The 13,337-nt window shown below is 35.1% G+C and overlaps 1 protein-coding gene across 1 annotated transcript; it reads right to left on the bottom strand.

Annotated features, from left to right (window-relative positions):
- Positions 1-531: 531 nt before the first annotated feature.
- Positions 532-3,149, bottom strand: LOC143616007 (small ribosomal subunit protein cS22-like). Its single transcript, XM_077088975.1, has 4 exons — positions 2,842-3,149; positions 2,033-2,134; positions 780-1,079; positions 532-675 (listed from the first exon to the last, which is right to left on the bottom strand). The coding sequence occupies exons 1-4, from the start codon at positions 3,103-3,105 to the stop codon at positions 637-639; spliced, it is 705 nt and encodes a 234-aa protein (XP_076945090.1). The 5' UTR covers positions 3,106-3,149; the 3' UTR covers positions 532-636.
- Positions 3,150-13,337: the final 10,188 nt, after the last annotated feature.

Raw genomic sequence — 13,337 nt, 5'->3', positions numbered from 1 at the left:
ACTCAATATGTTCTTAAGTGATCTTAACAGTATTCACATCAAAAGTATATCTTAGTGAGTACTTGTAAAATGCAAGTATGATAAAAAGCAATCATACGGTTAGAAAGTATTAACCAAACGCTTCAAGAAACCTCAAAGGTTCTTGACAAAACTTATAAGTTCACATTTAACAATAATCAAACTAAAAACCTAACATAAATGTTCACCGCATGGATAAAAAGCCATCAACCCGACTGTTATTCATTATCATCAAGACCAATACTCGTTGCAAAGGGTTCAAACTCCGCAGATTCATCGACATTCATATTGCAAACATCACCGAGTGTGTTCGGACAATGTGTAAACATTACCCCAAATCTTTGTAGTTTGTACATAAGGCTGTCAGTTCGGTTATGGGCCAAAACTCACAACCAAACTTATAACTAGTGTTAAAACTATTAACTTTTGTCATGATCTTTTATTTATAATTTCATCAATTTGATTAAAAGTGTATCTAATTAGAGCATCCATCAAACAGTATCTATCATTCAGCCAGCATACACAACCTTAAACATGATAGCTCATACATAAAAACCGACAAAAATAACGAGCATAATTTAATACAAAAAAAAGGCGAAAACTTGTTTTCTTGTACGACTAAGCTTTATTTACACGAATCTTTTGGCTTTCAAGTACCTGCAGGAACACATAACAAAAGTCATATCCACAACAATCAAACTGAAACAACACTAGCAGTGTATTAAGAAGTGCAACCAAACATGCATGATTTACAAACTTACAGCATCATTAAACGATGAAATGGCAGCTTCTACCTCCTCGTCTGACGAGAACGAAACAAACCCGAACCCACTCGATTTTGAAGTTCCTGGAACCCGAGACACTTTGGCACCAAGAACATTCCCTTTTTCTGCAAAAAAGCTTTTAAGCGAGTCGGATGTCACGGTTTTTGCAAGGTTACCCACATAAAGTTTGTAAGGGCTGTCAACAAACGGGGCTTCTTCTGATGGAAGAAGTGTAGAGCTGACTCCAGTCAGAGGCTTCTCTGTGACGTTTACTTTGATTTTACGCCCTCCAATTTCCTGTTCATGAAAAAAATACCATGTTACCCTTGTTGATGGATGTGTTTTAGTAATATATGAAAAGGGCAATTGGGACAATTGGGTACCCGACTTATGTTCAATCTCTATTTGAGATATTAATAAATTATTTTTCTTGTTTTGATAATTGAAATGTATCCAACTTGTAATTTTGATGAAACTGAAAACTTTTTGTAAAATCCTCATTTTGATCAAAAATGCAAGTAGTAAACCTTTTTATTAATTAAATTGGACATAAGTTCGGTGCCATGCTGTGTAGCTTGCTTAGGCATGTAAACAAACTAAACGTTCAATGAACAGTTCAGCAGGAAATTCTTTTATGTTCATTTATATTAATAAACAAACGAACATGAACAAGAAAATTATTCATTTAGTTAAACAAGCGAAAATGAACACATGTCCGGTTCATTCATTTAAATTTGTTCATGTCCTTCATTTATGTTTATGAACGTTTGACTTTGTTCGTTTAAATTTGTTTATGTTTGTTCGTTTACGTTCAATTATGCTCATTGGTTTACGCTTTTTTAAGTTTGTTCGTTCATATATTAATTAAAATTATTGGACCCAATAAAACTTACTATAGTTTTAATAACTTTTTAGGCCCAACACATTGTTCTTCACATAAGTTATAACTAGTTTTAGCAGTTCGTTCATCTATGTTCAATTATGTTTGTTCGTGCACCATTCGTTTATAACATCAGTGAATGAACATGAGCGATAAAAACTTAGTTCGTTCAATCGTCGTTCGGTTAAAGTTTAATGAACGCACATGAACATGTTCCTTTCGTGTTCACTCGGTTCATTTACAAGCTTAAAGTTTGCTCTGTCTCTAACATACCCTTTAATAATGATAAAAAGGTATGAAGACTTTTGTTGATGCATATCAACAGATAATGGGTAAATACGTAATTTTGCATGCGATGGAAGAAACTCACAGTGCCATTTAGCTTCTCGATAGCAGCATTTACATCTTCAATGGTTTTCATTGTGACAAAACCAAATCTTCGACTCCTTCCGGAGTACTTATCATACATTACCTACAAATTCGAATTATACAAAGCTGTTAAATTTGATGCTGACAAAAACCATTTTTTTTAAAAAGAAAATCAGGGACATTTTGTAATTTGACAATTCGGTTGCCATTGAGCCGAACAGAAAACACAAGTCCAAACATCCTAAAGACTCTAGCAAACAATAAATGAACTATTTTCAATAATTAAAGTAAATTTGTGTAAGCCTGGTACACAAGACACTATAAATATCACAAACGAGCAATATTTCCCGAATGCAAAAAAAGATAAGATTTGGTTACTCAAACTATGCACTTTTTAAGAAAAAGAGTCAACTGATGCTTTAAAATCTAAAACTTGATGTTAACATTTAGGGGTTCACATCATGTTAAAAAACCAAACACCAGACATACATATATAACTGGAAAGTTCCTAAACCCGGTTCAAAGATGCACTAGAAGAACTTGAATATGCCAACAGTCTATTCCTAAGTTTAAGTCTTAAGTTTATGAAACTAATAAAACATCAAAATGTGCAATCACCACAAAGGCAACTTGTATGGATGTAACTACTTATGTATATACAAAAAAAAACATCCATATCATTTGAATTAATTCACATATCGAATCAAAAACCACAAATTCGATGCGAATGATTAACATAATAATAATAATAATAATAATAATAATAATAATAATAATAATAATATAAAAGCCAAGTAATAATATAAAAACCTCTGCCTTTTCAATGTCACCATGTTCTTGAAAGACCTTCTGAAGGTCATCATTAGTTGTTGTCCTTGGAATGTTACCGACATACAGCCGCCTGGCGGCTTCCGAAGAGGGGTCAATTGCCACCGCAGTTTCTTCGGCAACACAAAGAAGCCTTGTGGGTAGCCTGGGGTTTGAAAATTGAAGAAATCTGGAACAGGTGTTTGGTTTTGAAGAGATGGGTATTTGGGGTTTGAAGGATAGTGTGGATGCTGAAATTGTGGCCATTTTGTTTTGGAATAATAATAATAATAATACCCAAATGAGATGAGATGAGAATTAATTTGCAGTTTGAGCTAAGAAATGGTGAATGAAGATGAAGAGGGGTTTGGTTTATCCACTTGATTGAGTAGTGATGATGGATAGAGAAAAAAAAACCATAAATTGAGAGTTTTTTACATTTTATTGAAAGAGTATATATTTTTTATACATAATTACAAATTTTGTCTATTTTTATATGCGATTTATGAATCAGGTTCTTTAAAAAGTTTATTTGCGGGCGATGTACTATGATAAAATACATTCGCATTTTGTTATTTAAAAAGTTTATTTGCGGGCGATGTACTATATATGACAAAATACATTCGCTTTTTGTCATTTATGCTAACTGTAATCCAAAAACTCAGTTAAACTCAAACATGTCAAGACTTAACGGAGTTTTTATTTAACATATTTTATTTAGTTTCTTTTTCTAATATTATATTTAATTTATTTTTTTAATTATAAATACTTAAATAGTATGCGTAAAAAGACTTAAATGCCATCACATGCCAAGACTTAACAAGGTTTTTGGATGTCAGTTAGTCAAAATGACGAAAATCAAACAAACATGACATGTAAACTGTAAAGGACAGCGCCTACAGATAAACTTTTTAAAGGACCTGATCTATAAATTGTATATGTTTAAAGGACAAAATTTGTAATTTTGTATTCTATTTATTATATTTGTAATATTTTAATAGAGGTGTAAATAAGTCAGTTTCGTGTAAACTTAAGCTCTACTTGTTTAGCTTAACGTGACTCAAGCTAAGCTTGTAAAATTGTTTCCAAGCTCGTAGTCAACCTACTCTTGAATCATTGATGAACACATAACATGCGACTTAATGAAGTGCAATGACGAAAATGACAAAATTACGGCAAACTTTAAACATCCATTAGATCCTGTTTTTTTTTTTCATTTCATCTTAACCCATGTGTATCTTACATTTTGTTTGTTCATAAATCTGCTCGTGGATAAATTATGAGGTGGAAATGTCAAATGCAATGACCCAAAATAAAATACTTTGCTTGTTTTCATCACGTATAATTTCAATATATGGTTGTATAAAACTTAAACAACATACTAGTTAAAAAATTTTCCCACCAAAGTAGTTGGATGTGCAAACAAAGTGTAATCCTTGGCTACAGTCGACCGCCCCCTACCTGGTGGTAGGTCCACCACTGCGGCTAATCTTATATCGTGTTAGCATGAAACGTGGATAATATTGTGTGTAGTTATGCATCACATGAGAGTGGTTTGTATTTAGTTTCTTTTGTTAGGTTTGATATCTGTGACATTCGTCATTTTCCGATTCGATTCGTTTTTACCTTCGTATTGTAAACCGACCCGATTCGTATCCGAACCCTTCAATATTATTAAAATGATAGATTTTATGTTTCATAATCATCTCACGCTTGTCGGATCATTAAAACACCTTTTACGGCTCTTAAACGCTTCTGAAACGCTTAAAACGCCTCGAAACGAACCACAGGGACCAAATTTGCCAAACAACCAAACCTGACCCCTCCCCCTAGCACGCCGCGCCGCGCGGCCAGGGAGCCCAGCCTGGTCGCGCGGCGCCTAGCCATAGTTGTAGTCACCAACTCGTTTTTGTTGTTATTTATCACATGTTTAACCCTTGTTAACCAATGAGAAAGCTTGGAAATCTCTAAAACAACCTTACCGATAACCCTAACACCTTATCCTTCATAAAACAAAGCCATACCACGTATTCCAACCTACTCTTTCACATCAAACTCTCTCAAACAAAGTTTTAAGCTTCAACCTTCAAGTTCCTTCTTGTTTGACTTCTAAGAGTCAAACAAGATCCATTCTATTACAACATATATATAATATTTACCCCTTGTTTCCTTCGGTTTTCACTTCTCCGGTCATGGTCGGTTGAGGTGAAATGCTTGTAAGGCAAGGCTACATGGAGGATTATTGCAATCCTTGACTAACTTTGTAACTTGCTTAATGTTACTAATCTTGTTTAGTTTCTGTTTATTTTAGTTTGTAAACTCATTTTTGTAAGTTCCATGGTATTGGGTATGTGGCCACCATTTTCGGTTTCATCCCGAGTCAATAGCTAAACCAAAACTGAACTTTTTGTTTAATACTTTATTGTTAACATATTTTATTGAATATTTGAGTATTATTATTTTTAAGTTTATCTTAATGAGTTCTATGATATTGGATATGTGGCAACCATCATCGGTTTTATTCCGAGTCAAGTACCAAACCAAAACCGAACTCTTGTTTAAATGCTTTATATTTAAAATGATTTATTAATATTTTACAAGCAAGATTTGTGTATTATAATTTCAAAGTTCATTTTAATAAGTTCTATGGTATTGGGTATGTGGCAACCATCCTCGGTCTTATGCCGAGTCAAGGACCGAACCAAGACCGAACTAAACCGAGTTCACTCGCTTAAGACACACTAGTGGGTTTTGAGCCACCGAATCTCACATTTTCTCTACTATTTTATAAACTAATTTTTTATGTTTTCTTAAAATACTTGGTATGTCGGATCCAACTTGATCTTATAACAAGGTTGGACCGACAAAGCCAAACACTCGCTTAACGGACGTTGAGGTTCTTCCTAATAGAACTACACACTTGGTTAAGTTTCTTTTAATTTTATTGAGTTATCACTTTGGAATGTCGGGTTCGGACTTGACTATTTATCAAGACCCGAACCGACTAACCGAACACTCATTAAAATCCCGTTTTGGTATATCTAACAAGGGGTCGTGCACCATTGCATTAAACCAAATCTCCACATATTTACTTAACAAAGGTTAGTAAAACTAATGAGTAGAATACCGAGACCCGATTTCAAGCAAACTTACTTTTCAAAAACTATTATTTCAAGTTCTTAAATATTTACGTTTTAAACCTCAAACTTTGATTAATTATTTAACTTGTCATTTTATTTTGCTTTAAAGTCTTTCGAGACCATCTTCTAAATCGAAACTCTATTAACCTAGACCTCACTCGTTGAACTTACTATCCCGGTCTATCACAAACAACCCTTCAAGTTATTTATTTCATGTGAGTATTTTTTCATCCCCCGTTTTCCATCTTATATTTTGGGGGTGGCATTACATACTTATTCAAACTCAAATGATTTGTCCTTGTGTCTCAAACCACAAACTCTTTAGTATATGTTACTTAAATAAATGCTCGATTTGGTGTTGTATGCTTTACATGATTACATGCTATATGTTTATTGTTTTAGGCGGGTTGGCCTCTATGAAACTATTAAGTATGATCATACGCACCCCTAACTACTTTAGCTTAATTGCTAGTAGCATAGGACAACTATTATCCGAGTATATTTGGTTGTTACCATATAGAAAGGTGTCTCAAACTATTTACTATTTGCATATCTAAATTGTTGCTATTATTTATTGTTCCATATACGAGTTGTGGATTTCATCTATTATATACTTATTGTTCAAAACTATGAAAATTGTTCACCAACATTCGTGTTGACAAATTTTATTTTATGCAATGTTACAAGTTTGATAATTGCTTGAACGAAGAATTGAGGAACGTAGCTTGTTTTGAGACCACTAAGAAATTAGACAAATAAGCAATATATATTTGTTTACTTGTATTAGATTTGTTTGTACGAACAAGATGTGTTGTTTATTGATTTATGAAATTAATGAGTTGATTAAATATTGTCACTTTAATAGTATCTTGTGTTCTTGGGCAATCCGTTGCACCCGGCATGTTCCACCGCCTTTGGTTGGGGTGTGACAATATTAGTGTGGTAAGTCACTAGGTCATTTTCAATACTTAACTTCTTTTGTGTCCGTAAGACTATAGATAACCATTTTGTACAAAAGAAACTTATTTTATTCTCTTGTTTTTCTAAGATAGTTCGATACACATTAATTTGTATCAGAGAGCGATTGTTCCGGCTCAGCCATGTATACTTCTATATTCACCTTCCAAACTATTCTAGCTACACTTCGATCTCTTCGAATCCTATTGGCACCAACACCACCCCTAACCGATTGCACCAAGATTGCCTACCTTATTAGTTGATGTTACATTAGTAAGCCCTATTGCTATTACTACTTCTATTTGCACATCAAATTTTGTTTTGAGATTTCAAACATCCTCTAAAGTAAGGCATGAGCACACAAGAGTTCCAACCGCAGTCAACAACGGTTTCAACGTTGTTTACTGTCCCTACTTCCTAAAAAACCACTACAACTACCATTGCCCGAATGTCAATAGTCTCCTTCACGATTCCTCGCTTTCTTAAGGTGTTGGCCCTGCCCTTACTCTCCAAATCTTTAACATAAATAACTCATCCAACACCATTTCAACACACCAATCAAGCTTACATTTGAACAACAAAGCTCTAATAGAAGAGGCGACTGGAAAACATAGTGTCGTCCACCGTGGCGCTCCATTAAGACCTCCCTTAATTCACTCAAAATAGTCTAATGGCCCAATACTCTAGTAATAGAAGCTTGTGGAGTAGGCCAATCTCCGTACATATAAAAACATACTTTTGGTGCAATTTTATTCTATAGCATACTCAACACAAAGTACAAGCTTTAAATAAAAACGAAAAAACAACTGCAAATCCTAAGTGCACTTTATTTTGATAAACAAACAAGGGAAACATGGCCTAAATTATATGCATACATGTATCTTAAACACGAGTTTAACAAATAGTTAAGAAAATGATGGTTATAGCTTCTTGAGTAAAACGTCACGCTATTCTAGATACGAGAGTCGGGTCACTTGAAAACGAAACAATGCTAGAAGAGGTTCAGTTTTATACAAGGTTTGAGAGATTCAAGTTTGAATGAATGAAAATTAACCCTTAAGTCATATATTCTTAGAGCGAGGAATACTTCATGTCTAAGCTAAAGAATCATGAGGTGTCAAATTATAAGAAAGGGTCTCACTAAAATTTGAACTGTGTCATTTGTCTTCCACCAACTATTTTAAAGTATCACATGTGTCCTCATGACTAAGCTTGTTAACATACGAGGCATTGGAATATCATGAAAGGTAACAATAGAACTTGACAAGTATCATTTCATCTCCACAATTAAATTTAGAGCTTACATGTGTCTCTCACACGCTTCTAGGAAAGAAGATATTTTCTTTTAGTCATTCCTTCCATAATATATAAAAACAAACATATTATTTACTCATTTAAAATATTTAGACTATGACTTAATTTAATCGCTCGATAAAATATATGTAACTTTGAACGCTTATTTTTTTCTTAACGAGCGATTAATATATATTGAAATATTTTATTTTATACTTCGGAACGACCATATCTTAATTTTACACCAATTTCCTTTGTTTGGTATTTAAACTTCGACCCTTCAACTTTTTAAAGTTGACATTTCAAAAGAACATTTTGGCGGTTGTCACAACCGGTACCATACTGAGCACTTTTGGTACTAGTACCCATTTTGGCGATTTTTGGGGTTAGTACTTTTGGTACTGATTTGGTATGGTTGTTGTACCGAGTTCATCCCTAATAAATTGTGCTAGTATAAAATCACTAAGTCTTGAGACAAAGGTCAATTGGATTGACACGCAACTTCTTAGCACTCACATTTGCGTAAAGTGATGCATACATTTAATGTTGTTTCAAAACCATGTATTGAAATACTTTCCTCAAATGAAAAACAAAAACTTCGCATAGTTCCAAACATTGATCATGGTAGAAACATCTATATATCAATCCTAATATAAATATATTATAATAAAAACTCTTAAGATTTATATAAACCGGTATACACTAATAACATATGTATCTTTCAGATGTTATGGTCTTTGAAATTCATACTTGTGCATTTCATATTGATGTTCCCAGCATTAGATGACATTACATATGACTTTTTTTTTTGTATTTCATCTTAACACACTTATAACATTTTTATGATGTGGTTAAACATTTGATGTATTGTCATAGACATTTGATGTATTTTTTAAAGCATTTTATCTCTGACGTGTTCATAAACACTGATTTATCTTTTAAGTAAAATCACACGTGTCATTTAAAGTTATTAAGTAGAAAACAAGTAATAATTAAGTAATGAGAAATCCTTTTAATTTTATGGTGAAACATACATACATGTAAAGGTGTAAAAGAAAATAAATAGTTGAGGTAAGATGCTAGCTAGTTATATCAAGGGGACATAATAATAATAATAGAAAATTCCAATTTGCCTCCCTGAAATATATCGTCGGGAGATGGAATAGCCACTAAAAAAGAACTTGCGTGTTGCACCCCTGTATTTCTTTGGCAGGTTTTTCTGACTCCTGCCGTTAGTTGACTTACCGTTGACTTAGTGAAGTTAACATTATGCCCTTTTATAATGTAAGGCCCCGAACCCGGTAGCCCTACTTTAGCGTCGGATTTACTCATAAACACAGTTCTTACAAATCAGAGTTCATTAAAACTTTCGCGGAATATAAAAACTTTCATGAAACGTTACAGCAATCCAAAACTTGCCTTAATTAAACATTCTTGTCTTTCAAAATAAACGTCAATTACATTAAAACATCTTGAGTCTTCAGATGCCAGTCTCCTATTCGCCTACCATGTGCCCGCTCAAGCTAGCTGTCTCATTCTACTCACCTACGTGCATACTAAAAGTCAGCTACGCTGAGTGAGTTCTAGTTAATCGGACGCCATACAATACATACACATACATACATATCCGAAGATACATATCCATACTTAACTAGTTACCCTCCTGTTCTACATACATACTTACTACCATACATACATTCATATATACAATCACTAACCTCAGTCTACCGAGAGTACGTTCATAGTCCGCCGTCTATACCTGTACTCAAGGTCGAGAACACGTAAAAGGTCCGCAGTCCTTACCTATGTTCACCATTTAGGGTACGTGCAAGGTCCGCAGTCCTTCCCTATACCATCCTACATCCACAACACGTACAAGGTCTACAGTCATTCCCTATGTTGCAACCTAATTCATAGCACGTACGAGGTCCGCGGTCCTCCCCTATGCTACCACAATCACAAATACAGCACGTATAAGGTCCACAGTCCTTTCCTATGCTGATGCCTATCTATAATACGTATAAGGTCCGCAGTCCTTAACTACGTTGTCGTCTATTATCTGTAACACGTATAAGGCCCACCGTCCCTATCTACGTTTACATCTATCATCTACATTACGTATAAGACCGCAGTCCTTAACTACGCCATCACCAGCCGAGTCTATGTTCGACAGAAGCTAGAGGGATTTGCCATCCCAACTTACTATGTCAAACGTAGAACTCACATACCATTCGTGTACCTCGTATACACATACTTCACATATACAATAATTACATTATAGCATAAGAACACTCTAGCCGTTCTTTACATCATTCATTTAACAACCATACCCCTTGTCGATACGTGCAATATCCGAAGATCGTTCACGCCCCGACAAGTATTCATTTGTAATGTTCATACATCTTCGATATATAATATTCGTACCTTTATTTTTAACCTGACAGTACGCGCAATATCCGAAGATCGTTCGCGTACCGACAAGCAATCATTCATATCCATCACATATATCACATATGGCATACACTTATCACTTAGGATAAATGTATTAACAACACATCGAGTATGCACACAGGCCCGAAAACATAACAAGGAATGGGGCTAGAAACTCACCTGAATCCTGTTACGCTCTCCGTTAATCGTTATTCCCTTCTTGAGCTGTGCACGGCTAACTGTATAATATTTACATGTATCAATTAACTACTACTACTCATGTTGTATTTCTATCTTTATACAACCCACAACGAACGGGGGTCCGGGGGCAGCGCCCCTGGCAGCGGGGTCTAGGGGCGGCAGCCCCTAGCAGGGCCCTGGCTGGGGTCAAGCTGCCAGGTCAGCTTGGAAAAATTTTATTTACATTAACTGTCTTAACACATTTTCCATTAGGTTTTTAATTTATTTTCTAATCGAACTTGACTTTAGGCGAAGTTAAACCTTAGGCGAACTTAGCTTTAGGCGAAGTTAAACCTTAGGCGAACTTAGCTTTAGGCGAAGTTAAACCTTAGGCGAACTTAGCTTTAGGCGAAGTTACCAGCTAGGCGAACTTGGCCGTAGGCGAAGTTAAGCTTTGAAGGCGAAGTTAAGCTTTGAAGGCGAAGTTATCAGTTTGCAGGCGAAGTTGCCCAGTTCGCAGGCGAAGTTGCCCAGTTCAGCTACGAGTTTGGTTTTTATCAAGCATTTTGGCGATTTTAATACCCTTGTTATGGTTCGACATCACCCACTAACGTTCCCTAACCATTTCGTTTGTATATATATCCCGTATATACTATAAAGCTTGGATCTTTAAGCTTAAGGACATTCAATAAAACATAAACTTTAAAGGTCAAGAACATACCTTTTGTGCTCGTTTGGATCTCGTTTAACTTGTTTAATCACAACTAATCGTTTACTCTCTCTCGGATCTTGCTCGTTTCTCTCCCTCGGCCGCCGGCCGTATATGGCGGTGTGTGGTGTGTGTGTGTTTTGGAGTGTGTAGAGATTATGATGGAAATGAAATGAGGGTTTAGGGTTTTAGGTTGGTTTAGGGGATATTTATATCCCTTAAAGCCCATGGACCTAAAGCCCATGGACCTAAAGCCCATTCTCACTTAACCCATGTCAATTAATCTAAATCCATGATCCGTTCTTTACTCGATATTAATTAATTAATAACGCGGAAATCACTAAACGTAACTTTCTTTATTCAACATTATAAATTTTAGGATGTTACATATAATAATAATATGCTCAGATCTTCAAGTTGTGCTAAGTGTAACAACAATCTTCATCATCTACCCATATCTTCAACCCAGATCTTCACCATTATCATACTCACTCAAAACCCAGATCTTCATCATCATCATACAACACCAAACCTAGATCTTCATCATCATTATACCCACACCACCACCAATGTACTCCCTTCACCAAACTCGGAAACCCTAAACCCATAAACCCCAAACCCTAAAACATATTTCCGACGGAGGTGACGGCCGAAAAATCAAGAATACGTTGCCAGAAGTTCAAGAAAGATGGTCGGATTTGATATTGGAAGGAGGTGACCCGGAAACCCTAGCCGCCGCCACCACCACTGTCTTTCTGTTGCCGGAAAAACGAACCGGTATCCTACACCACCATGGAGCCATCGCCGCCACACATCTCTCTCTCTCTCTAGCTGCCACCGCCACCACCACCGTCTTCCTAATTTCTTCAATTTACAATCTTGATTTGATTAGTTTCAAAATGGTTTATGTTATGGATATGAGGATGATAATGAGATTTAGATGAAAAAGGAATTGTTATGGATGGATATGGAATTTATGTTGCTGTTAGTATGATTAAGATGAGGGAGATATGGATATGAGGATGATTATGAATGATGATGATGATGATAAGATTATGATGATTATGATTATCGTTTATTATTATTATTATTATTATTATTATTATTACGAGATGATTACCAAAATGCCCTTGGCATCCCTCAGTCAACTAACGGAAAGGAGTCATAAAAACCCGTCGGAGAAATACAAGGGCGCAACATGTGCAAATTCTTTTTCAATGGCTATTCCATGATATATTTCACGTAGGCAAATTGGAATTTTCTCTAATAATAATAATAATAATAATAATAATGTGAAAGTGCCGCCCCACCACAAACTTTCTTTATTTCTTTCTTTACGTCAATTTCTTCCTTTCACCTCAAACCACCTACAAATAATATTAATAATAATCTGGATCTAAAAACACAAATCCAAAATTATCATTCGTCTTCATCACCACACCTTTTGATCTCAGATCTTACGCACATCACTTCATACAACAGCAATCCACTTCAATTGCTGCTCGATTCACTCTCTTTCTTCAGGTATCAGTTTAATGCTTATTATTGATTACTCACACTCTTTTACGACTGTTTTGACTTCGTTTTTTGGTTTAATTTTGCGATTCATTTTCAACTAGACGTAGATCTAGGGTTTTGCATTTAGGTTTCAAGTAAGCGTAAGAGTTATGTTGATGTGAAATCTCTCACTTATTCAATATTATTATAGATAGATAGATCTATTTGTGAATTCAGATTGCGTCTTCGTTACTCTGTTGCTGGACTCATCAAATCAAATTTTATGACAATAA

The sequence above is a fragment of the Bidens hawaiensis genome, unplaced genomic scaffold (assembly GCF_021521415.1).
Source record: "Bidens hawaiensis isolate Kalapana, Puna unplaced genomic scaffold, B.hawaiensis_p1.1 tig00045233_1, whole genome shotgun sequence".
NCBI lineage: Eukaryota > Viridiplantae > Streptophyta > Magnoliopsida > Asterales > Asteraceae > Bidens > Bidens hawaiensis.
Note: the sequence above shows the minus strand (reverse complement) of the source record. Positions and strands in the feature narration are given on the sequence as shown.